The sequence below is a fragment of the Dasypus novemcinctus genome, chromosome 23, assembly GCF_030445035.2.
Source record: "Dasypus novemcinctus isolate mDasNov1 chromosome 23, mDasNov1.1.hap2, whole genome shotgun sequence".
In the NCBI taxonomy this organism is placed as follows: Eukaryota; Metazoa; Chordata; class Mammalia; order Cingulata; family Dasypodidae; genus Dasypus; species Dasypus novemcinctus.
Window position 1 is genome coordinate 37,902,653 of NC_080695.1, and position 26,396 is coordinate 37,929,048.

The 26,396-nt window shown below is 46.8% G+C and overlaps 1 protein-coding gene across 2 annotated transcripts in view; it reads left to right on the top strand.

Annotated features, from left to right (window-relative positions):
• Positions 1-26,396, top strand: part of GGA2 (golgi associated, gamma adaptin ear containing, ARF binding protein 2) — a 47,605-nt gene that overhangs the window by 7,263 nt on the left and 13,946 nt on the right. For both annotated transcript variants that reach the window (XM_004453793.5, XM_071211245.1), the window contains exons 2-13: positions 1,305-1,389; positions 2,226-2,301; positions 3,987-4,085; positions 5,209-5,332; positions 7,799-7,902; positions 8,252-8,332; positions 8,817-8,954; positions 14,937-15,018; positions 17,245-17,370; positions 18,509-18,631; positions 18,879-18,907; positions 19,312-19,445. In XM_004453793.5, coding sequence (XP_004453850.1) covers positions 1,305-1,389; positions 2,226-2,301; positions 3,987-4,085; positions 5,209-5,332; positions 7,799-7,902; positions 8,252-8,332; positions 8,817-8,954; positions 14,937-15,018; positions 17,245-17,370; positions 18,509-18,631; positions 18,879-18,907; positions 19,312-19,445 — 1,201 coding nt within the window. The remainder of the gene's footprint in view (positions 1-1,304; positions 1,390-2,225; positions 2,302-3,986; positions 4,086-5,208; positions 5,333-7,798; positions 7,903-8,251; positions 8,333-8,816; positions 8,955-14,936; positions 15,019-17,244; positions 17,371-18,508; positions 18,632-18,878; positions 18,908-19,311; positions 19,446-26,396) is intronic.

The window sequence follows — 26,396 nt, forward strand, 5'->3', positions numbered from 1 at the left end:
CAGAAACCCTTAAACTCTAGGTTAACTCTGGAGTCTTGAGTAATCAGGAGGGAGGGACATTTGTAGGGAGGAAGCCATGGGAGGAAGGTTTCTGGATGAGATGGACATTCAGGTGGGTCTTGAAGAATGGGTGGGATTTGGAGAGGAGAGGAGTGGGTATGAGGGATAGTGACATCAGAACTATGATTGTGAGAATTAGCTTCTTGCAGAGCCTGAAAGAGCTTCTTGTTAGACCCAGTAAGCTGTTTCATTGGAGAGGAAAGGCTGCACAATGTGGAGTAAGGGGTGGTCTTATGAAAGGACAGGACAATGACAATCTCTTAACAACTCCTTTCTACGGGAATGTGGTGTGGTGGTTTAATCTGGGGAGTGAGAGCGTATTGCCCCTGGAGTGTGACATAGGCTTCCTTGCTAGGTCTCTGGATAGGAATTCTAGGCAGCAGCAGTGGAAGGAGAGGAAAAGGCTATTATCTCTTAGCACTGGAAAAGATATATTTAGCCCTTTATTCCAGAAATGTTGAGACTCTTCCCCTCCCCTCACTGGAGCATGGCTCATGTCTCCTGACTCCCAAGAATCGCCCTTCTCCAGCCGTCTCCTGCCCTTGCCTGTGTGCTGACGCCCTTTGCCCACTTGAACTCAGGTTTCATCCATGTGTGGGTGTTCCGGTGGAGGAGACCCTTGCTTGATTGGATCTGGGCTCCATGGAGATGAGCAGGGCAACAGAAAGGGATGGCATTGGGGGTGGGGGTGAAAGCAAGGAGGTGCTATTGTTAGATGGGACAAGAGGCTGACACACGGAGAAGCTTTTTACATAGGATGGTTAGAGAGGTCTTTTGGGAGCCAAGGCTTAGATTGGGGGGTGGGAGGTTGCTTTTGAGGAGGTGGTGAGGTGACCAAGTAGAGTTACCCTCGATAGAGCCTTGAGGGATATTCTGGTCTTACTGTCACAAAGCTAGGAAACAGACGATGGCCCATGCCTGTCTACAGTGCAGGGCCAAGGTGGAGAAGTCCTGACATGTAGCGTGGAGATGGAGCTGCTTTCAGGACAGTAGCTGTTAATTAATTTGCTCATTCTTTCATTCAGTAAATTTTCAGTGAGGGCATACCATGTGCCAGCCTCTGCTTGACAGGGGTGAACAAACCAGACCTGGTCTGTCTGTCCCCTCACAGGTCTCATCCCCTGGAGGTGTGGTTCACACCCTTTGGCTACCGTATTTTTAGTGAGGTGTATATTTTTCTTCCTTATGCTTTCTTTACTTTTTTAAATTACTTTTTAATTTTTAAATTTTCATTTCCTTGACAGATAAAGCCACTGACCCAAGCATGCCAGAACAGGATTGGTCAGCTATTCAGAATTTCTGTGAACAGGTGAACACTGATCCTAATGGGTAAGATAGTCAACTTTGGTGCACGTGCTTGACTCTGGGGGCACCTCATCCTGTAAGTGCATGCCTTTGTCTGTCGGGTCTGTTTTTCATAGCTAGACTTGCTTTCTCTTCTGTTTCCCTCAATCTACTGAGAATGTTTTTTATTCTAGAAATAGCAAATTTATGTGGTTAAGATAAAAAAAAGTCAGTTTGCAACTGGCAATTATTTTTAAGAAATGAAAGTGTTATGAAACACCAATGCTCAGAAGAACACTGAATGTTACCCAGAGAATGTAGCTAGGTTATGTAGTAATGTGAAAGAGATCAGTGCATTCTCCAACATTTAAGGTAATCTTACAAAATCAGGAAAAGATTAAGGTTTTGTGGAATTCTGTCTCTCTGAAGCATCCATACAGGAACTGAAAAATCAGGTTAATCATCCAGATGTTTAATTTACAAGCTGCTAACTATTCAGTTAATTTGAAATGGGCCACAAGTTTGATCACATTTCTCTGTTGTAGTGTTTGCTGAGCATTTATCATATGGCAGACAGGGTCTGTGCTGTTCAGGGCCCGGTTACATGTAGGTGTGGGCCCTGACCACTCAGCTTGGAGTTTCAGGGCTGGGTTGCCTAAGGGGAGATGGGGTAATGTGCCCTGGGCGGAAGGAGGACCTTGGGTGCCATAGGTGCAAGAAGGGTGGGTGGGAGTTGTTGTATGGGCTCTGTGCCAGTCACATTCTATTTCTGCTTTGGGACATACGCTCTGGGAAAAGAGGTGACTTAGCAAGCAGCTTTGGCTAAGCTGTTTAGTGCTTTCCTCCGCTCCTAGAGCTCAGGTCTCTCTGTTGTCCCTTAGCCCAACACAGGCACCCTGGCTTCTGGCCCACAAGATCCAGTCTCCGCAAGAGAAGGAAGCTCTTTATGCCTTAACAGTAAGTTTGTTTTGTGTGATTTATGTATCTTAAAAAAAAATTAAAAAACAACAACAAAACAATACATTTGATGTTGGCATGAGAGAGTTGGCAGGGGCTGTGCCTCTGCCCCAGTCCCTTTGTGACTTGGGGAGAGGCATTTGGTAGGTTCATGCCCATAGGCCGTGAAAACAGCAGGATGGTAGTGGGTTCTGGATTCAGATTGTTCCATCTTAGGCTCTTTCTAGTGAGCAGTGTCAATCCTGCTTTGGGAGGAGGAAAGAAAACTTTATTCCCTTTTATCTTGTTAGACCAAGGCTGGCACAGTCACGTGTTCCCAGGGGTCAGATTGAATGAAGCAGCTGGATGAGGCCCAAAAGTCTGGAGAGCATGTGCTTGGTCTAAAAGGGCAGCTCTAGGGAATCAAGAGTACCTACAACTGTAAGCAGAAGAATTGCATCCATCATCCATGTGGAATCTAAGCCCCTCTTGATCTAGAGGTGGAGAGAACATCACCATCCCAGGGTCCACAGAATGGAGGAATAAAATATGGACTAGAGTGGACTTATTGATATTCTACTATAAAACTGTGACGAGTAATAGAAGAAATTTTAGCATCAAGGGGGAGAAAGTGGCCACAGTAGTTGCTGAGGGCAGGGAGAGGGTAGAAGAGATGTGATGTGGGGGCATTTTTGGGATTTTGAGTTGTCCTTAATGATATTGTAGGATCAGATGCTGGACTTTATATATCCTGCCATAACCCCCTGATCGTACTGGGGGAGAGTGCGAACTACAGGGTAAACTATTATCTGTGTAGTGCAGCAGTGCCCCAAAATGTGTTCACTGAGTGCGATGAGTGTGCCGCAATGATGAGGGAGGTTGTTGGTGTGGGAAGAGTGGGGTGGGGGAGTGAGGGGTATGCAGAAACCTCTTATATTTTTTAGTGTAACATTTTTTTGTGTGATGTATGTATCTTCAAAAAAATACAATTTACGAAAATGATGTGGGGGGTGGGGAGTGGGTTATATGGGAACCTCTTATGTTTCTTGTTTTTTTATGTTTTTTAATGTAACATTCCTTGTGATCTATTAACTTTAATTAAAAATAAATAAATAAATAAATAAAATGACAGCTGCTGCACATGGTCGGCTGGCTGTTGCCAGGCATGAATTTGTGATTGTGTGGCTAGAACTTCTTATTTATCAAAGGAAAGCAGAAATCCAGATTTTCACGTGAATTCTCCAAATTTTTAAATGTTGGTGACCAGCTTGAAATATTGAAAACAACATTGTGAACCAAAGGAAGCATGTGCAGGCCAGCTGACCTCTTGAGGGCCAGAGAGTACCCTCTGTGAACATTTCAGGGCACCACATAGCAGATGTCTAATTCTGGGGAGGGAGTGATTCTCTGACCAATTTCACTGACCACAGAGTCTCCCTGAAAGGTGGGTTACCTCAGGATACACACATTCCACTGAGCTCTTTCCTGGGGACAAACCTGGCAGTTACAGCAAAGTCAAACATGGGATGTTTTTCTCTTAATTTGAAAATGTCTCCCTCTCCCTAAAGCTTCATATTGTCACAGGCTCAGGGAAGCACTCGTCCTGGTTCCAGTATAGAGTCATCTGAGCAGGTCTCAGCCAGGGCTATCTGAGCTCTGGAGCCATTGGTTTTCTCCCTTCTCATGGGGGTCCTGTGTCTGTGCAGGTGCTGGAGACATGTATGAATCACTGTGGAGAGAAGTTCCATGGCGAGGTGGCCAAGTTCCGCTTCCTGAATGAGCTGATCAAAGTGTTGTCCCCAAAGGTGAGTACCTGCCCGGCCTGGCTCCCTTACCCCCAACCTTCAAACGCCTGTCACCCTTCTCAGGCCAGAGACCTGCTTGCTCGTGGATAACCTGCCAGGCCTCTCTCAGTCCTGTGAGTGGTCTGAGAGAAGAGGTTCTGCATGTGGAAATTCTTGGGTCTCCAGTGTCCAGGAGGATGGCCCTACTCATCAGCTGATCCCTGCCCTGTTTGTATTTTCATTCTCCCTCGAAAATGGCTTTATGGGTGCGTGGCCTGGAGAGGTGAGGAACTCTAGGTGGGAGTCAGGTTTGTCATGGAGATAGCAAGAGATAGCAGGGGGAAGCGGACTTGGCTCAGTGGTTAGGGCATCCGCCTACCACATGGGAGGTCCATGGTTCAAACCCCGGGCCTCCTTGACCCGTGTGCAGCTGGCCCATGCTCAGTGTTGATGTGCGCAGGAGTGCCCTGCCACGCAGGGGTGTCCCCCGCATAGGGGAGCCCCACACTCAAGGAGTGCACCCTGTAAGGAGAGCCATCCAACACCAAAGAAAGTGCAGCCTGCCTAAGAATGGAGCTGCCCAAATGGAGAAATGACACAACAAGATGATGCAACAAAAAGAAACACAGATTCCCAGTGCCACTGATAAGGATAGAAGTGGTCACAGAAGAGCACACAGTGAATGGACACAGAGAGCAGACAACTGGGGGGGGGGGCGGGAAGGGGAGAGAAATAAATAAATAAATCTTTAAAAAAAAAAGACAGCAGGTATGACTTTACCTTGCACATCTCTTGCCTTGTTCTCTGCACCTTTTTCCTGGCACCTGTCTTAGCTCCACCATTCTCTGATAACCAGCCTTAATTGAGCATTTATTTGTCCTAATCAAAAAGTGAATGTCCCAGTGGTGTAGACAAGGCTCTGACTTGTGTGGTGGGCATTTAACATCAGCAGTTTTGGAGATTGACTGCTTGAAGCCTTGAGGTGAGGGGCCAGATAATTTAGCCCCTCACTGTGCCTCAGCTCTTGGCCGTCCTTGGGCTCCTTGCTTCTCTGGGCCTCAGCAGCCATCTCTTTAGTGGCCATGTTGGCTCCGTGGTCTCCTAAGTCTCTTGAGGTCTGTAACTCTTTCCTTTTTGCTTTCAGTACCTAGGGTCCTGGACCACAGATAAAGTTAAAGGCCGAGTCATTGAAATACTCTTTAGTTGGACAGTCTGGTTTCCAGAAGACATCAAGATCCGAGATGCTTATCAGATGCTGAAGAAACAAGGTCTGGCTTCCATTAACGGTCAAATTCTTTTTTGACAGTCTGTTGTTTCTTCATGCTTTTCTGCATGCCTTGTAACTTTTTGTTGAAAATTTAGGACAGTGAAGACTGAGGTAAATCGTTTTTATGTTGGGAAATGGGCATATACTTTCCTTCTGTAGGCTTTGAGTTTGGGAGGTTGAGTCAATCTAGTCAGGAGTTGAGCTGGGTTTGAGATTTGGAAGTTTCACATTCCCCTAGTGTCCCTTCGCTTTAGGGTGAGTGCTGATTTGCTGGAGGGTTTTTCTCGGTATCTGCTCCACCCTCCTTTAGACCTTCCCTTTGCTCTGTACCTCAGAGATTTTCTTCAATTCTTGCCTCTCCAGCAGTGCCCTGCTATTTCTTATTAATGCTCTTAGCTGGGTGGGGTGGGGTCATTCTTGGTTCTGATTAAGTCTCAGCCTTAGGCAGGTGCTGTGTCCTTGCCTCTTGGGGGAGCATCTACTCATTGCTGCAGTCTCACACCCAACCTTAGGCCTGGTCCCAGGGCCTTCCTGTCCCAACCCCAGGGATGTGTTTTCTCTCTGTGGCTTTCTCCAGCTACAGTGGGTTTTCACCAATGTTCTGAGGGCTTCCAGGCTTGCTGCCCTCCCCCTGGCAGGTTAGGGCTTTTGCTCTGTGGAGAGACAGAGGGGAAGGATTAGTGGGCCTTTAGACCTTATCCAGATTGTGGGCACCTGGTGAGGCAGCAGGAGAAAAGCCTCTTCTTGTGTGTGTAACCCCCAGAGGTCCTGTTGAAGAGGGGCCATGGTGGTCCTTGACTGGGTTTGCTTGCTTGGTGCTGCAGAATGGATGGGCACACCAAATTAGGCCAGGAAGGAAAAGAGGAGTTGTTCACCAGTGGGAGACTGGAGATGGACAATCTCAAATCAGCCTGCCGAACTGTAGAAATTCTAATATTTTATACCATCAGGATGCTAATGGATAATTGAGGTGGAGTTGAACACACGTTCCTTCATTAATAAACATTAAGGGGCTAAACAGGAGGGACAGGGATGGGGTAGCAAGCCAGGGTTAGTTACAAGGTCTTTCATATGGATATTAAGCGGGTGGATGGAGTGGTTACCATCCCAATAGTAAGTATACACTAGGGTGAGTTCACTCTAGAATTACATCACAATAGTAAGTATACACAAGGGTGAGGTTAAGTCTAGAGTAACCATAAACAAGGGTGAGACCTCTTTAGAACGACCATTTCAGATATTAACCTTTTGCTATTTTTTATAATATAAAGCCATCTGTATAATTCTTAACTCTCCATTAAAAAGGTTCAGTACAGGGAAACGGACTTTGGCCCAGTGGTTAGGGCGTCCGTCTACCATATGGGAGGTCCGCGGTTCAGACCCTGGGCCTCCCTGACGTGTGGAGCTGGCCATGCGCAGCGCTGATGCGCGCAGGGAGTGCCGTGCCACGCAAGGGTGTCCCCCGCGTGGGGGAGCCCCACGCGCAAGGAGTGCGCCCATGAGGAGGGCCGCCCAGCGTGAAAAGAAAGAGCAGCCTGCCCAGGAATGGCACCGCCCACACTTCCCGTGCCGCTGACGACAACAGAAGCGGACAAAGAAACAAGACGCAGCAAACAGACACCAAGAACAGACAACCCGTGGGGGGGGGATTAAATAAATAAATAAATAAATCTTTAAAAAAAAAAAAAAAAAAAAAGGTTCAGTACAGTGCCTCAACATTTAAGCTATACTGAGTTTCTCCAGTACTGCACTGTGCTCTTTTGCTAGCTCTTGTCAGTCTGTAAGCAATGTTCAAAAAAATCTTATCTGGATTATTCTCATTAGTGTTGCTTCCTGTCTCTCCTTAGAGGCATTGTCTTTCCTTAGCTCTCAAAAGGGTTCATTGATTTCCTGCAATCCCAGCTCTCTGGTGGATTGGAGAAAAGGTGTGAATTTGCAGATTGTCTGGTGTTCTTGTTGTTGTCAGGGTGGTGGTGATGCTATTCCCAACTTTCTGTGTCCTGTGCGGAAGCTGCAAGTCTGCATTCCCTTCTTTCTTGGGTTCTTGAGAAAAAGGAACCCAGATTCAGGATGGACTCTTTTTCCTAGTCACATGCAATCACTTAATGTTTTGGGGAGTTTGATCAGGGATACCACAGTTGTTTCTGGGTCCTGGATTAAATTAGTATTTTTGTAGCATGAGTTCCATAGCCTGGTAGCCAGAGTCTTGTTCTCCTCTGACTTAGTTGGCCATGGTAGTTGTCCCACCCCCAAAGGATTTGATGTCCTGATTTTGTGCTGGTTCCTGGGATTCTCCTGAGAAGTTGTGCAGAGTCTGATCTACCCTGGATATATCCTTTTAAGGTCGTTGACAGTGTTTTCCAAGTGGGGCATCAGGAACGAGTGTTTTCTGGACTTTATAGCAGATCCAGTTGAAGTCAGTGGGTACCCATATTAGTATCTTAACTTCACAAATTGCATGTTTTAGGGATCATAAAGCAAGACCCTAAGCTACCAGTGGACAAAATCTTACCCCCACCTTCTCCCTGGCCCAAGAGCTCCATTTTTGATGCTGACGAAGAAAAGTCAAAGGTAGGAACTCTTCCCTGACCTTGGTGGCCTACCTGCTGTCTCTCGTCAGTGACATTCCCCTCTCCCCAGGGGTGACAACCAAAAACATCTCCAGACATTGCCACATGTTCCCTGGGGGCGCATAATCCTTTCCCATCACCACCACCACCACCTGTTTAAAACCACTCGTTTGTGGGGAGCGGGGTGGCCCTAATACCTGCATCCTAGGGACACTGAGGATGCAGTGAGATGATGCCTGTCAGGTGTGTAAGCTGTTGTTACCAGTGCTAGTTCTTCAGCTGCTGCAGCCTCCACTCTGGGCATTTAACAGAGAGTTTACATTTCACTTGCTCTTCTTCACTCTCTTCAGCTTCTGACACGGCTTCTGAAGAGCAGCCACCCTGAGGATCTCCAGGCTGCGAACCAGCTGATTAAGAATCTGGTCAAGGAGGTGGGCGTCTTTCTGCTTGATTCTGTCGGACCGGCATGTGATGGGTGTGTGTGTGTGCGCGTGCAGGGGGCTGTGGCTGAGCCATTGGCTGGGAGAAGGGATGGCTGCCATGGGCTCCCTGGATGACAGCTAGTTGGTGGCTGGAAGCAGAAGTCATACTTCCCATAGTCCTTTTATCCGTGAGCTTATAGCATTTTATAGGCACCAAGTTCTGTCCCAGTGACAGGTATTGGTGTGGACAGAGATCCAGGTTTAGGAAACTTTGTTTTTCATAGGGACTGAGGCTTGCCACAAAGGGTAGGCCACAAGGTACCCAAACGGCATCTTCCCCGGAAATTCTGGACCATGAATATTTCTTTATTCACTGAGTGTGCGCCCGCTCACAGCTCACACTGTCCAGGAATATGCCCCCATTCTTGTCCCTTTGTAGGTTTTATAAGGGGCTTCTGCTTCATCATTTCTACCTTGTTCCTCCCCCAAAAAGGAGCAAGAAAAATCAGAGAAGGTGTCCAAGAGAGTTACTGCAGTGGAGGAAGTTCGCAGCCACGTGAAGGTGCTGCAGGAGATGCTGAGCAGGTACCGCAGGCCCGGGCAGGCCCCACCAGACCAGGAGGCCCTGCAGGTAATCTTAATCAGGTATAAGTGACATACAGTAACTGTACATATTTAAAGTGTAAACTTAGAGTTCTGATGTGTTTACATCCATGAAACCATCATCACAATCAAGATGGTAAACACATCCATCACCCCCAATTTCCCATGCCCTTTCATAATTCCTCCTTTCCTCTCTTCCCTGCCCACCCCCCACCCCATCCCCAAGCAGCTACTGATCTGTAATATTGCCCTCTTTTTGGGGTGAGAGGGGTGGGCTGGATTCTTTCACTTGGCATAATTATTTGAGGTCAGTCCATGTTGTGTGTATCAATAGTTAATTCCTTTTTATTGTTGAATAGTATTCAGTTGTTTGCATTTTATTTATCTGCATTTTATTTATCAGTTGATGGATATTTCGGTTTATATTTTTTGGCTCTTACGATTAATGCCTATGAACAATTTTGTACAAATTTTTGTGCGAGCATATGTTTTCATTCCTCTTAAGTAATGAGTTGCCTGGTTATATGGTAATTTTCAGTTTTAACTTTGAGGAGTGTCCAAACAGTTTTCCAAAGTGGCTGCACCATTTTACAATCCCACTAGCCAGGAATAATAGTTTCAGTTTCTCCACATCTTTGCCAATGCTTGTTGTTATTCATCTTTTTAAAAAAAATTATAGCCATTCTGGTGAGTAGATCTTGTGGTTTTGCATTTCCCTGATGGTTCATGTTGTATATTCTTTCATGTGTTTATCAGTCATTTGTATATCTTTTTTGGAGAAATGTTTTTTCACCTCCTTTATCCATTTTTTAAAATTGGCTTGTCTTCATTTTTGAGTTGTATGAGTTGTATGTATTCTAGTTCAAGTCTGTTAACAGATACATGATATGCAAAAATTTTCTCCCATTCTATGGATTGTCTTTTCACTGTCTTGATAGTGGAACTATCTTTCAATATTTGATAGTTTTTTCAAGGACAAAAGTTTAAAGTTTTAAGTCCAATTTATCTGTCTTTTGTTGTATTTTTGGATTCCTATCTAAGAAACCACCCCGTGGCTGTTTCAACTGGGACTGAAATGCTGTCTGAGGCAGTGCTCTTAGACAGTCCTTGGATCTCTGTCTTACCTCTGCCTCCCTGTATAGGTCTTTTCCAGTCTTTTCTCTCTGCATTCCAGCTTTTGATGCTTCTCTGTGCAAGTAGAGACAGCTTTCTCAGAGCTCCTTAGTTTACCTGTTTTTCCATTTCACAAGATTAGCAGGTACAATCTAGTGTCTTTCCCAGTTCCAGATTCCTGAGAGAAGAAACTTTGCATCTATTTCTGGTTCAGTGAGCTCTGATAGGAAGTGAGTAGAATTGTGGAGAAAGTGATGCAGGGTTCCTCCGCAGGTAGAGGGGATATACTTAAAAGGGATGGTGGGTTTGGGCCAGGCAGACACTCCAAAGCCTGTCCCCCAGGCTGAGGTTGCACGGGCTCCCTTGGGAAGGTCTGTGTTGGGCTTTCAAATGGCACACCTTTTCCCCACCTGGATTAGCTTACAGGGGTGCTGATGTAAGGTACCGGAAATCTGTTGGCTTTTATAAAGGGTATTTATTTGGGGTAAAAGCTTAACAGTTACACGGCCCTAAAGAGTCCAGTTCAAGGTTGCTCTCTCACCAAAGTCAGTTGCCACATGTTGATGTAAGATGGTGGGTGACCTCTGCCTGGTCTTTCCTTCCTTCTTACTCCTAAGACTCTTGGACCCGGCTTTTTCTAATCTCAGCTGTAGGCTGGCATAGGGCTAGTCTCTCAGGACTTGCTATATCAGTCTGACATAGGGCTGGTTTCTTTCCAGGCTTCCTCAGCTGCTCAGCTGCAAACTCTCAAGTGAATGGCTTATCTCTCCCTGGGCTTTAGCTGTTTGAGCCTTCTCTCCTCTGGCATCTATGGAGCTCTCTTCTTCTTCCATGTGTCTTCTTGAGTGAGTGTCTGTTTATATCAGCCCATCAAGGGAATGGGGACTCAATCCTGAGTCATGCCCTACTGATGTGGTCCACACAAAGCCCTAATCGTACCTGGTGATTTCATCAAGACATGCCAGCTGAATCGAATGCATTCAGAGGCGCTCACACCCAGAGAAACAGACCAGTTTACAAACATAATCTCTCTTTTGGGAATTCATAAATAATCTCAAACTGCCACACCACCCAAGACATTAACCTGGTAAAGATTGAAAACAGGCAGACTTTGGAGAATGTGCCACATATCTACGGGCAAGCGGCTTTCTAATACTGAAGCCCAGATCAGGCAGTTTACCTCGCAGAGCAGAACGTGGGCCCCTACAGGTAGGAGCAAGGGGAGGAAGGAGATTCTTCCCTCAAACTTCCATCAGCTATGTCATTTCACTACTCCTGGGGGTGGAGGGAGGGTCCTGTGGACAGAGGGAGGCCTGAAGTGTTAACAGAGCAGGAAGAAATAAGCTATACCAAAGCCATAAATCCTTACCAGTATGAGGAGTGTGCCATCGTCCAGAATACTTTCCTGGGGCGATGAAATGAGATTCCCCAGATGTTAATGGGAACACTCTGGGCAGGAATCACGGGAATGTAGTAAAGCAGGGGTTCTTAACCTTTTCTCTTCCATGAACACCTTGGCCAGTCAGGTGAAACACGAACCCCTTGCTAAGCCCACACTCTACTGGATATAAATTAATAAATATATCACTCCTGCACCAACATGTCTCACAAGAAGCATGTTTTGTTTTTTTTAAAATTTCAATTCAAGCTCACACACCCCTTGTTAAGAACCCCTATTGTAAAGGGAATATTGGCACTTGGCACCACTTAGAATGGGAACTTTGGATGTTCCTCATCAAACAGGAAGAAAGTGAAAGCTTCCATATGGGGCATCCGTTCGTTCATGCAATTCCAGCTAAGGGCAAGGGAGAGGAGCTTGAGGAAGAGATAGCTCTGTACACCAAGATGCAGTTTCTCTCCTGAGCTGGGATCTTTTGCCATCTTTTTACTTCTTTAATTTTCAAAAATTATACAATTGTACCCCGAACTTCTCTCTTTTTCTCTCTCTTACCAGGGCCAGGGATTGAACCTGGGACCTCATAGGTGGAAAGCTGGCACTTAACCACTGAGCCACATCGGCTCCCCTGAGTCAGTCCTTTCATTTGTTTTCTTGTTTGTTTTTTTGTTTTCAGGATGCACTTGGGAACTGAAACTGGGACTTCCCATGTGGGAAGCAGGCACACAACAGCTTGAGCCACATCTGCTTCCTAGAACTTCTTTCTTAAATATACTTGTTACTTTAAACCTGCAGTCATGTTTTGTTTTAGTTTTGGTAACATATACAACATAATATGCCTCATTTTAACTTCTTTCAGCAGTACAATTTGATGGCATTCATTACATTCACAGTGTTGTTTGACCACCACCACCACCACAATCCCTTACCAAAAGTAGTCCATCATCCCAAACAGAAGCTCTGCACTCTTAAGGATTGAATCCCCATTCTCTTTGGAAATGCCAAACTTTTCCATAGTATCTGTCTGCACCATTTATATTCCCACCAGCAATATACAAGGGTTCCTATTTCTCTGCATCCTCACCAGCATGTATTTTCTGTTTTTTTTTTTTTGTTTTGTTTTGTTTTGTTTTGTTTTTTAACAGATAATTCTAGTGGTGGTAAAATAGGATCTCATTGTGGTTTTGATTTGCATTTCCCTCATGGCTAATGATGAGCATGTTTTTATGTGCTTCTTGGCCATTTTTATACCTCAAATATGGGGAAGCAGGCTCTCAACCACTTGAGCTACATCTGCTCCCCTGCCCCTTTTTTAATTAAGTAGTTTTATTGAAATATATTTGCATACCATATAATCCATCTAAAGTATACAATCAGTGGGTCTCATTATAATCACAGAATTTTAAAATTATCACCAGTCTATTTCAGACTGTATTCATTGCCCCAAAAAGAAAAACACATGCCCCTTATACCACCCTTTTATTGACATTTAGCATTATAATGGCAACTTTGTTACATTTGAAAGAATATTAAAATACTATTTTTTTTTAAATAAAATACTGCTTTTAACTACAGTCCATAGTTTGTATGCGTTGTATTTTTCCCATTTATCCCCTCTATTGTTAACACCTTGTAGTTGTGATGTACAATTGTTCTAGTTCATGAAAGAACATTCATAAATTTGTACTATTAAACATTGTCCACAACAGTGATCTGTGTTGTAGTCCCATGTTTTGTATTTTTTTTTAATTAGAAAAGATGTAGGTTTACAGAAAAGTCACACACAAAAATCGAACCTTCTCATATACACCCCCTATTGTTGACACTTACACAGTGTGATATTTCTGTTACAATTGGGGAAAGAATATTAAAATATTATGGTCTCTTCATTGCAATTGATGAAAAATATTACAGTATTATTGTTAACTATAGACCAACTAAGTTCCATTAGTTGTAATTTTCCCATACATCACCTTATTTTTAATGTCTTGTAATAGTGACATAGATTTTCTTCTGGTTCATTTAAGAACATTTGTACTATTAACTACATTCCTCATCATCCATCAAGTTCACTGTTACACAGTCTCAAGCTTATCCTCTAGCTTTCATTCTATTCTCAGTTATAACCCGAAACTACCCCTGTAAAGCCATTATCACAGCTATACATCACAGTGTTAATTATAATCACTATAATGTTACCATCAGCTACATCCATTTCTAAACATTTACAATCAACCTTACTAAAAATTCTGTATCCAGTGTCAAATTCCTCTTCACCCTCATTCTATATCCTACTAATTTATACTCTTAAGTTTTAACTCCATGAGATTATTCGTTGTGTTTAGTTCGTATTAGTGAGACCATATATTTGTCCTCTTGTTTCTGGCTTATTTCACTCAATATCTTCAAGATTTATCCATGTTATTAGTGCATCCTGGCTTCATTCCTTCTTTTTTTAATTTTCCCCCCTTCCCCCCCATTTCTTCTTGTAGCTAAATAATATTCCATCATATGTATATACCACATTTTATTTATCCGTTCATTAGTTGATGGACACTTGGGTTGTTTCCATCTTTTGCCTTGGCCCTTTTTTTTGCTGTTAAGATTTATTTTATTTCTCCCCCTCCACCCCCCTCGTTTTTTGTGCTCTATGTTCATTTGCTGTGTGGTCTTCTGTGTCTGCTTATCTCTTTAGGTAGCACTAGGAACCAATCCTGGGACCTTCTGGAGTGTGAGAGAGGTGCTCAATCTCTTGTGCCACTACAGTTCCCTGTTCTGTTGTTTCTCTTATTGTGTCTCCTCTGTCTCTTTTTGTTGCATGTCTTGGCGTGCCAGCTCTCTGCTTGGGCCAGCACTCCTGTGTGGGTCAGCTTGCCTTTGCCAGGAGGCCCCGGGAAGTGAACCCTGGACCTCCCATATGGTAGGTGGGAGCCAGATTGTTTGAGTCACATCTACTTCCCCTTGACCCATTTTTTAACTGGGTTGTTTGTCTTTCTGTTGTTGAATTGTAGGTGTTCTTATATATTCTGGATATTAAACTCTTATCAGATACATGGTTTCCAAGTATTTCCTTCCATTTTGTAGGTCTTCTTTTCACTCTCTTAATGTCAAGAAAACAAAAGTTTTTAATTTTGAGATAGTACCATTCTTTTCTTTTGTTACTTGTGCTTTTGGTGTAAAGTCTAAGAATCTATTACCTAATCCACAGTCCTAAAGCTATTTTCCTCCTGTTCCTAAGAGATTTATAGTTTAAGCTCTAATATTTAGGTTCTTGATTTCATTTTGAGCTAATTCTTCTATATGGTGTGATGTTGGCATCTACTTTCATACTTTCGGATGTGTATATTCAGTTTTCCCTGCACCATTTGTAGAGAGTTCAGCCATGAATTGGGATGGTCTGAGGAGGACTCAAGAAGCCCCAGACCCTGCTGTGTACTTGGAGGCACCCAGGGCTGTGGGGGTTCTAGGTGTGTGTTGTAAAATCAAGCTCTCCTTCCCTAGGTCGTGTATGAAAGATGTGAAAAACTGCGGCCCACTCTGTTCCGCCTGGCAAGTGACACCACGGATGATGATGACGCGCTTGGTAACACATTTTTATTCCCCTTGGCATAGATAGCCCCTGAGTGTTAGGAACCCTAAAACAGGCATGATCCTTCTTGTCATGTGACTAGTGCCAGGATCAAGAATGAATCTTACAGTGATTTGGCTTGGGAAGGTCATGGCATGAATTGACTTAGAACTGATTTCCAGAAGAAACTAGGCTTGAGCATGAAATCAGCTGCAGATCTGAAAGCAGGGAAGGGGTAGACATTTACCAAGTAGAATGGGTGTGAATGAGATAGAAGAAAGCAAAGACAACACCGAAGTCTTGAGAAAAGGATGAATGACCCAGCAGGGTCTCAGCAGCAGCTGGGTTGGTGCATCTAGAAGGGCTTCCCAGCTTGAAGGCCTTCAGGGTCTGGAAGGCCCTCAGTGAAGCAGGCCAATGGGGAATGGTAGGACAGCGGAGAATTGTCTGCAGGGGCCAGGAAATGTTTTTACACTTTTTAGTGTGAGAAGCCTCTAAATACAGAGTGGACTAGTAGAGTAAATCCTATGTGCCCGGTACCCATCTTCAACAATTGGCAACTCATGGCTAGTTTTTAGGTTTCATCTGTGCCCCTTTATTCCCACCCAATTCAGTCTATTTTGAAACAAATACAAACATTTCAAAATAACCAGATATTCAGTCAGTGTTGAGATTTCTGTAATCATTTCTCACTATCTTATTTAATATACGATTTGTTGTAATTGGACTCAAGAAGCATACTTTGTAATTAGTTGATAATCTCTTGAGCATCCTCCTTCCTTCACATCTTTCTCATTTTTTTTTCCTTCCTAGCATGAAAAACAGGTCCTTTGGCCTTTAGCATTACTCTTGATCTCAGTTTTGCTGATAGCTTCCTCATGGTGTTTTTAAACACATTTCTGTGTTCCCAGGATTTCTTATAAATTGCTAATAGGATTGGGAGGCTTGGTCAAATTCAGGTTCAGTGTGAGGGTTGGGGAGGAAAAGAATACTTCATTGTTGGTGTTCCAGAAGCACTTGGTCGCTGGTTGTCTTTTTTGTGATGGGTAATTATTGCCTGAATCCATTATTGTCTCTGTAGTTGCAATGAGGTCAAGATATTCAAATTTAGTTTTTTTAAACAACTTTCACCTGCCAATTTAAGCACTTACCAGCTGAATTCGACTCCATGTTGCCAGTTTGCATCCTTTGTTCCACAGTCAAAACAATTGGAAATATGCTGTTGGTTAACTCCTGAGAAGTAACCTTCCAGTACTCTGGTCTGCCCCTGGCCCTGTTGCTATTCTTATGTTTCTCTCTCCTAGGAAAGATTATTAGTTTGTGGGTTACCAGACTATGGGATACTCTGGTCACAGCCAGAGTCACTTTCCCTGCTTCCTTCTGGGCATCTTGGCTGCTGGACCCCTTTCTGAATAGGTTTGGCCTAGGCCAGTAGAGCTGGTAAGAACCCATAGGTGCTCTTGAAATGTTAGAGACTGTAGTTTGGGCTGTGAGACCAAACTAGAATTTAGAAGAATACTTCCAGTACTCCTGTGTCTAATAAAAATATAATGTAAACCACGCCATCTTAAATTTCTTAGTAGCTATATTGGAAAAGTAAAACAAGGTGACAAATTTAATAAACATGTAATCAAAATTTTAAAATATTGGATATTTTATGTTCTTTTATTGAAGTGTTTGGAATCAATTCTGTATATTGTATTTAGCATATTTTGATTTAGAGGCCAAATTTTCATCAGAAATACTTGATCTATGTTTATGGTTCCTAAAATTAACAGCTGAAAAAAATTCATTTATTATGAATTGTCCTATACTTACTTTAAATAAAGCTTTTCAATAATTGACTCACCTACCAAAAAATCGTCTTCTCTTGATATCTATGCCCACATGGACAAAAGGGTTTCAGGTTTTAAATGTAAATTAATTAAAGTTAAAGTTAACTATTTAATTCCTGAGTTGAAGGAGCCGTTTTTCAAGTTGTGGTCAGTGTAGACGTGGTGGACAGTATAGACATAGGTTAAAAACTGGGTTCCCTCTGTATTCTGAGCACTGCAAGTGCTAGAACTCAGGGGTTTAATGACGGGTTGTGGTAAGGACCTGATCACACGAGCGGGGGCAGGAGGCCTGGATAAGCTGAACCTGGGAGAGCCACGTGAAGGCACTTTGTGGAACAGTTTAGAAAGGACTGAGGTTTTGGTACACTGGTAAGCAGGGGCTTCCAATTTTTCTCTCCTTCCTCAGCGGAGATTCTCCAGGCAAATGACCTCCTCACCCAGGGAGTTCTCCTGTACAAACAAGTGATGGAGGGCCGTGTCACCTTTGGGAACACAGTGACCAGCTCTTTGGGAGACATGCCTGTCTCCAGAGGTATGTGGAAAGAACCTCTGTCTGCCCTTTGTCTTGGAGCGGCCTGCAAAAACCATAAAGGAAATAGATCCTCATAATATTCTTTTTTTTTTTTTTTTTTAAAGATTTATTTATTTATTTAATTTCCCCCCTCTCCCGGTTGTCTGTTTTCTGTGTCTATTTGCTGCGTCTTGTTTCTTTGTCCCCTTCTGTTGTCATCAGCGGCACGGGAAGTGTGGGCGGCACCATTTGCACTTTCTTTAGTGCTGGGCGGCTCTCCTTACGGGCGCACTCCTTGCGTGTGGGGCTCCCCTACGCGGGGGACACCCCTGCGTGGCAAGGCACTCCTTGCGTGCATCAGCACTGCGCACGGGCCAGCTCCACACGGGTCAAGGAGGCCTGGGGTTTGAACTGCCGACCTCCCATGTGGTAGACGGACGCCCTAACCACTGGGCCAAGTCCGTTTCCCCCTCATAATATTCTTGATTGTGACATAGAAATGACAAAACTTGCCTACTTGTTAACTGGAAACCCATTTTTCACAGCACAGATAAAAACCTCTACTGTAGGTTCCATCCAGAACTGACAGCTAATCCGCACCCTGGCTTTGACTGTAAATGGAATAAATGGCTGGCTGTGTTGTGCCCGAGTTTGGATTCTTATCATGAGTACCTACGGGAGCTGGAGACCAGAAGCATGGTCCTTATTGGTTCCTAATGCCAGGCTAGCTACATCAGCACCACCTGGAGCACTTGTTAAAATGCAGATTCTTAGGTTCCTGGCTTGGCCCTGCTGAATCGAGACCTCTCAGGGTTGGGCCTGGGTATCTGCATTTTTATCAAGCACTTTCAATTCTGCTGAGTTGTGGTCACAAACCTCAAAAGGCTGGAAAAGTTTGGGTCTGCTGCTGATGGAGGAAACCTCTGATCTTGGAGTTGGGAGGCAGCCTTCTGGTCAGAAGAGAGGTGGAACTGAAGTCCTCTGGCTGCCTTGTGTTCCAGGTGCCGCCTTAGGCGGTGTGTCAAGACACTCAGCTGAGGTGGACGGTTCTTACGGGGTTGTATTGGGGGATGGGGAAAGTGATTATCTTTTGTTTGAGAGGAGCCCGGAGATAGGCTCTCATACCTGACTTATTCTCCTAACCCTGTCTGTCTTATAGTCTTTCAGAATCCTACTGGCTGCTTGACGAACTGCTCCCTGATTGACTTGGAGGTGGACGATGAATCTGAGCAGGCCGGGACTGTGGCGCCATCTTTACTTCATCAGGACCTGGCAGCCTTAGGTGAGCTTGAGTGCTTAGAGACGGTAGGCCCAGAATGCTTTAGTGGGGAAAGAGCGTAAGCTGGTTCCTTTGGGAGAATATGCCTACTTCAGAGGAAATAGGGTCTCCTGGGCAGTTCAGAGTCTCAGATTTGTCATGGATGAGGTGATTTTTCTGCCTGGGTTAGTGTTCTGAATGTTCTAGAAAGAGTAGGCAGCTTGTTTCAGGTGAGTTACTGTTGTGCATCTCACTCTGCTCTTCCTTGCAGGGATCAGTGATGTTCCTGTTTCAAGCAAGGTAGGAGAGATCTTCCTGGGAGCCTGGGAGGACAGGGGAGGGTTTTTCAAACCTGCCGTCTGAGAACAGCACTAACTGGTGGTGTGTGAGGTGCTGCAGCACGTCCTGGTGGGGCTCACAGGCTTGCAGTTGCAAACCCTCTTCCTCACTTACACTCTCTGGCTTGGACCCCCAGGGGCAGACCTCTTTCCTTATACCCCTGTCCTCACCAGGCTCCCCTTACTGAAGGTCTGCTAAGAATCCTATGTTAGCTTGCCCTTTGTTTCCCAGCCCGTGCTAGGAAATGCAGTACGCTGTGGGCTGCAGCGGCTTTGGTAGGGTCAGGAGAGCTATGCTGGGTCACATTACCATGGCTGGCAGTCATTTGTGCCCTGGCCTTGTTTTACCCATTCCTGGTCTGACAGGTTGCCAGTCAGAACTGCTGTCGGGAAAAGAGGAATCCTATCCCCACCACCCTGTCTGGTGATGGTGTTCAGAGCCCGTCTGCAGAAAGAAACTTGCTGGATCTCCTCTCACCACAGCCGTCTCCGAGCTCGCAGTGAGTCTCTGGACAAGGAAATAGAAGAGTCTGTTTCATTGCACAAGGGCCTGGGAGTGATGCACTAAGACAGCCAGATACCTCCACCCAGCAGGGACATCTTCCTTTCCATTGAGAGTTCACCATGCTGCCTCCCCCTTTCTCCTATACTCCCCGTCTTAACTCATGACACTGCATGCTTTGACCAGGACCCCTGGAAGGGGCTTATTGGAGGTGGAGGAGGAGGAGGAGGAGGAGGAGGAGATTATTTAAATTTTTGATTTTTTTAATTATTTACTTAATTTTACACAAATGGGTCTATAATTTACAAGCTGTACTCCAGTGTGTCTTTTTTCATATTGTATTATGTGTTTGGCACATATAAGTTTATATGAACTTTCCTCATTTAAAAAATAATTTTATTTTGCAATAACTTGAAACTTACAGAAAAGTTGTAAAAATAATGCAAACCAATACATAAAACTCCAATATACCGCCCCACCTAGATATCCAGATTTACCAACTGCTGGCATTTTGTGACCTTTATTATATTATTCTATCATCTATTATCTAAATATGTAGTTGCATGCATCACTGTCTCCTAACACTTAACCACTTCCAAGTGCATTTCCTGAGTACAAGGACACTCACTAGGTTACCACCGTAATAAGTACAGCTCTCAAGTTCAAGAAATTTAACATTGATATAAAGCATAGAGTCCAAATGCCATTTTTTTCAGTTGTCCCAATAATGTCCTTTTCCTGAAATTATTTAGTGACGTATATACAACCTAAAATTTCCCCTTGTAACCCCATTCAGGTACATATTTCAGTGGTATTAGTTATAATTATAGTCACAATGTTGTGCTGCAGTGTTGCGTGGCGCTGAAGCCCCTGACCCAACGCGCCAGAGGTCAGGGGAGGGCTAGCTCCTGCAGCACTACCGGCGGAGGTACTCCCGTAAGAAGCACCGGTTCTCCAGGCGTGGGGGATGCGCGGTTGAGAAAGAACCACGGAGACCGCTTGAGCGCAAGGACAGGTCTGCTTTATTGCAGAAGTACACTTGGTTATATAGGGTTGGGTAGAGGGAGGGGTTGGAGCTAGGGCGGGCTAGCTACAGGGCGGTAGTGGATAGGTGGAAGTGGGCAGGTGGCTATGAGGTAAGCAGTGGCTAAGGAAGGAGGCAGATTATATGTTGGCAATGTGGGCGGGACTGGCGGGAAAGACAGCAACGGCTGGAAGGGGAAGATAACAACGGCTGGGAGGAGGGGTGGAAGGAGGCAGTAACAATTGCTCTCCTTTTGTTTTTAAGAGGGAAACAATGAGGGGAAAGGGGAATAGGCTGGGGAAGGCGAGGGGTAAGGGGGCGAAACCGGCTGGCTATGGGCGAATGACATAGCATCTGGCCAGGATGCATGCATTGGCCCTTAGGGTCGGTGCGTGCCGGCGCTAGACACACATCGAGCCTTGCCGGCAAAGCGGCTTTGTGATGCCCTAGAACCCCCATCAGAGGGGAAGGAAAATGACAGGGAGCGGCTAGAGTAGGTCTCGCGGGCGGAGAGGGTGAAGAGGACGGTGGGGGGGGGGCTCCTCGGTGGCGAGGCGTTGGTAATGGACCTGCACGAAAGAGCTGAATACTGCATCGGTGTGATTTTTGGCAAGGTTGACAATCCTTTTAACAGCCCAAGGGCCCACGGTGAGGGCTAAGATGACGATGATGAGTGGGCCTAGGAATGGAAGGAAGTAAGGGAGGAGGGTATGAAAAACACCAGAAAAATAGTTTGCATTTTCTTGTTCTTTGCGGCGTTTCTCTAGTCCCTCTTGGACCTTTCTTAGATTGTCTTCAACAAGGCCGGTGGAGTTGGCGTATATGCAGCATTCTTCTCCAAGGGTGGCACATAGACCTCCTTCTTTAAGGAGGAGAAGGTCAAGGCCGCGACGGTTCTGGAGAACTACTTCGGAGAGAGAGTTAAGAGAGTCTTTTAGGTATTTTACAGCATTACGAAGATAGGTGATGTCCTCGTCGACGGCCTGTCTGAGAGATGAGAGGGCAGAGGACTGTGTTGCTAGGGCGGCGATCCCTGTGCCTGCTCCTGCGAGGCCCAGAAGGGAAGCAACTGTTAGGGCTGCAGTGATTGGTTCCCTTTTTTGTAATTGGAGAGAGGTCTGTTTGTGCAACAAACGGCGGAAGAAATCGGTGTCAGAGTGGTAAAGGACTCGAGGGGTGAGAAGGATAAGTATACAAGTTTCATTGGTAGCGTTGAGGGTGGCGACATTGAGGCAGGGGGTTAGTCCGGTGGAGGTACAAAGCCATTGGGAGGTGTTAAGGGGGATTAAGAACCTGGCAGAAGCGCTGGGAGAGGAGTAGTTAGAGCAAGCACTAAGGGAGGGGTGGGGACTTTGACGAGAATGAACACAGCGTGCGGCGGCTTGCTCGGTCGGTAGAGGTGGGGTCTGGCTGCGGACGAGGGGTCGGTCCAGCTCTGGACGAGGGGTCGGTCCCACTTGGGACGAGGGGTCGGTCCGGCAGCAGACGAGGGATCGGTCTCACAGGGGTTGTGCGGTTCGGCTGACGGGGTCGCCCGGCGAAGCCGGCGACGAAGGGGTCGCCCGGAGAAGCAGGCGACGAACTGGGGACAAGGGAGGCCAGGCCCTTGTCGGGGGCTCTCAGGACTGGAGGGCGCACGGCAGAAGAACTACCGCGGAGACAAGGTAAACACGCAAGTCCCCTTTACTGAGGGAGAGGCAACAGTTTTATAGGGGCTGGGGAAGGCTGATTGGTCGAAGCCACGCCCTGTTCTGATTGGTTGCCGGTGAAAGGTCAGTGGGCGGTACTGGACGGGGGAGGGGTGGTGGTTAGGGATTGGCTGTTGCTGTTGCTGGGGGAAGGGGCAGGGTTTAGGGATTGGTGGCTGCTGTTGCTGGGGTGGAGGGCAGACTTGAGTTTCCCGCCCACGCCTGGCTGTTGCTGCTGTCGGGGGAAGGGAAAAGGGCGGGCTGGATTTTTCCGCCCACACCTGGCTGTTGCTGCTGTCGGGGGAGGGGAAAAGGGCAGACTGGAATTTTCTGCCCTGCGCCTGCGCAGGGAGAAGGAAGAAGAAGGGTGCCGCCCTACAGGCATCGTGTGGCGCCATCCGGGAGGAGGGGCGGCCGCGGAAGCATGGCTGCCGAGAAGGGGAGACCCGAGGGCACTCTGCGCCCATGCCGAGCTTCCTTCAGGGGTGGCGGTGGGCCCGACCAACCACCCTATTATGGGGGCAGCGGAATTAGGCCTACCGCGGCCGCTCCCCTCGCCAGGCCAGCAAACCACACTTCAGCCCGAGGGGTGACCGCAACAGCGTCCTGTGGAGGAAACAGATTGAAAGGTTAGGGGGACGGAGGAACTGTTCCAGTTGCACTCGGCTGGGGCTCCTGAAGTGGATTCGTTGAACGTGAAGTTAACGGCAACAGGCTCATAGATAGGAAGGGAGGGGGAGAGGCAGAGCCAACAGTTTTTTGTGAGATTGGGGTGGGATGTGTTTAGAGAGGTGTATGAGGCCTTGATTAAGTTGATGAGAGGGTTAAAGGGCCGACTAGGGGCTAGAGGAGGTTTAGGATTGTGGGAACTGAAGGAGTGCAGGGAAGCGTTGGTGTAGGTGCTGGCGTTGGGGGTGCTGGGCGAAGGAGAGGATGAGGTGGGAGGAGGAGTGGGAGAAGGAGGCCGTGCCTTTGGAGGATTGAGAATCTGATTTGGGCCGACAGCAGAGGGGGTTGACGCTGAGGCCGGCCTCTTTCGGATGGTGAAAATTGAACCATAGTCATGATGTGTTCTGTACAAACGGATCCCCCAAGAACGACTGTTTAGCCATTGGTCTGAGTTGTGGTCTTTAACTTTGAGGACGGGGGTGTGCCAATTTTTGCTATTTTCTCGGTTGAGATAAGGGTCTTTGTTTGGGGCTCCAGACCAGCCGTAGGCTATGGTTTCACAGCCCCAGGAGGGGCAAAAATAATGTGACGGGTCATGGCAGCCTCTTGCAGAAGAGGGGCAAATATAGTAGCCAATGACGACGGTGACTGCGTCTCTCCCAGAGCCGCAGGCAACAGAGGGGCCGAGGGCGTAGGTTTGCGAACCGGATGAGTAGGTGGAGAAGCCGGCGAGGGAGCAGATGTGCTGGGAAAAAGAAGGGGCGCCTGCCGTCACGTTATAGGTGAGGACCTTATCAAATACGGAGAGAGTCCAATTGAAGGGTTGATGGTTCAAGTTGGCAGCGGCTGGGAGGGCGAAGGAGGCCAGGACGAAGGAAGTGGCTACGAAGTTGTAGAGAGGCATCATTTGACAGGGCGGCATCTGTGGAGACAAAAGAAAAGAGAATTCCTCGCTCTCCATACATGGCGAGCGGGTAGGGTGAAGAGGGTAAAGAGAGTGGGGTAAGGAAGAGATGGGGGTAGGGGTTTAGATTAGGAGGGGGCACTTCTCGATGATGGCTGGTGCTGGATTCGGGCGAACGGAGCGACGTCTGACCCACACCCACTGTTAATGTTATCTCTCACTGAGGGCATAGGGTGTTGATCGCTTGCTGGGACTAATGGGTCAGTGGCGGGCCGGATGCAGCGCCCAGGGATCCAGAGAGGTTGCGGCTCAGAATTTGGAAAGACACAAGCAAAACCTCTCCCCTGTGCTAGGAGGGGAGCGGGATCTTGCCAACGATTGGTGGCAGGGTCTTTCCAATGGACCAGGGGGACCTGCGAAGGCTGCCACATAGGCCCCCAGTGCTTGTGGGTGGGAGAAAGTCCCTGACTGTCAAAAGTCAGAAGATTGTGGTGAATGAGGCAGGCAGTTACAACGTCTACTGGGGCCTTGTGGGGGAAGGAGGCTCTCTCCTTCTGGATGAGCAGTTTGAGCTGCTGGTGAGTGCGTTCAACGATTCCTTGCCCCTGTGGGTTGTATGGAATGCCGAAGTGATGTGTGATGTGGTACATTTGCACGAAGCTGGCGAAGGCGACACTGCGATAAGCGGGTCCATTGTCTGTTTTGAGATCCCATGGGACTCCCATGAACAAAATAGCTTGGCGAAGCGCCTTGATGCAATGCTTGGCGCTCTCCCCTGCGAGGGGGACTGCATAGCATAGATGTGAAAAGGTGTCAATAGCCACATGAAGGTATTTGAGGCGGCCAAAGGCACTGACATGAGTGACGTCTAATTGCCACCTCGAGTTTGGGCAGAGGCCGCGGGGGTTGACGCCCTGAGGCTGCAAAGGTCCAAGTGGCAGCAAAGGCGTGCAAGTTCGGCACGCACGCACAAGGTGCTTGCAAGTTTCAATAGGGATGTCTGGAAAGAGCTTCTGGATGGACCGCGCAGAGAAGTGAAATTGGGAATGTAAAAGCTTGGCTTGGTTGACAAAGTCTCCAAGCCGCGGTTCATAGGTGGAGTCTTCCCAAAAAGTGACTGGGTTTATCTGATGGGCGGACATGGAAGCGTCAGCAAGGTCATTTCCCTGAGTCAGAGGCCCTGGTAGGCCAGAATGGCTTCTAATGTGAGCTATGAACCAGGGCTGTTGCCGTTCTTCAAGCAGCCGTTGCACAAAGGCGAGTGCCCGATCGATGTTTGAGTCACTTGGCAAGAAGGTGGCAAGTGGGAGGCTACGTGCGACACACTTGGAGAGTGTATAGGCTGTCGGTAAAAATATTGAGAGGCTGGTCTGGGTGGAGATTGAGGACTGCAGCGACAGCTAGAAGTTCGCCCACTTGAACAGAAAAGTCATTTGCGAACAGCAGTTGCCGTGGCTCAGGATTCTTAGGAGTGTATATGATGGCCGCAAATGCCGTTTTTGAGGCGTCTGTGAAGGCAGTGATGGCTGAAGGGATTGGGTTCCGTGCAGGCAACGGACGGAACGGGTTGGAAAACGCTAATTGAGATATTCCTTGCAGCAATCGGTGATGAGGATAGTGGTTGTCAAAGGAGCCACGAAAGAGCTCTATTAGGCTCTGCATTTGAGCATTGTTCATAATGAGGGAAGTAACTTCTTTGGCATCTAAAGGCCAAACAATGGTGTGCAGCGGAATGCCGTACGTTTGTATGGAGAGAAGTACTAGGTCAGTGGCTAACGTGATCCAGACCCTTATAAAAGGACAGATTTTTGGGAGTTTGCTTTTTGATGTATGCAGAAAAAGGAGAGGGCCATCTTGCCACAAGAGGCCTGTGGGAGTGATTGGTGTTGGCAGGATTAAGGCTAAGACTGGAAGGTCAGGGGAAAACCGCTCTAGGCGGCATTGCTGTAGAGCAGCACTGACCTGTTGGACGGCTTCTCGGGCAGCGGGGGTGATGGTGATGCTGCGAGTGACCGCAGTTGGTGGGCTATCTTTGTTCTGCAAGAGCTCAAAGAGGGGCTGCATTTGCACTGTTGTGATGGGGAGCGCTGATCGAAGCCAATTGATTTGCCCGCAAAGCCGCTGGAGCTCAGTGAGTGTCATTTTGTGAGAGACGTGAATTTTTGGGCTCGCAGGTTGAATGGACTGGTGAAAATGAAAGCCTAAGAATTGAAAAGGAGGTTGGAGGTTTATTTTGTCAGACTGCACAGTAAGCCCGAGGCTGGAGAGGCTTGTTATTGTTGCCGAGAGCAGATCATTGAGGAGCGCATGGGAGCTCGCTGCCAAAAGGAGGTCGTCCATGTAGTGGAGGATGTATGTGTGCTCCGGATTGAATTTGGAGCGCAGTGGCTCTACGGCATGGTTGACATACAATTGGCATATAGTAGGACTGTTGCGCATGCCTTGAGGCAACACCTTCCATTGAAATCGCTGCGCTGCACCTTGGTTGTTGATGCGCGGAACTGTGAACGCAAACTTTGGACAGTCCTGGGGATGGAGAGGGATAGAGAAAAAGCAGTCTTTGATGTCGATGGTTGCTGCATGAAAGTGTTGGGGGACTGCGGTGGGATGCGGGCATCCTGGCTGAGGTGATCCCATTGGCTTAATATGCTTGTTGATCTCTCG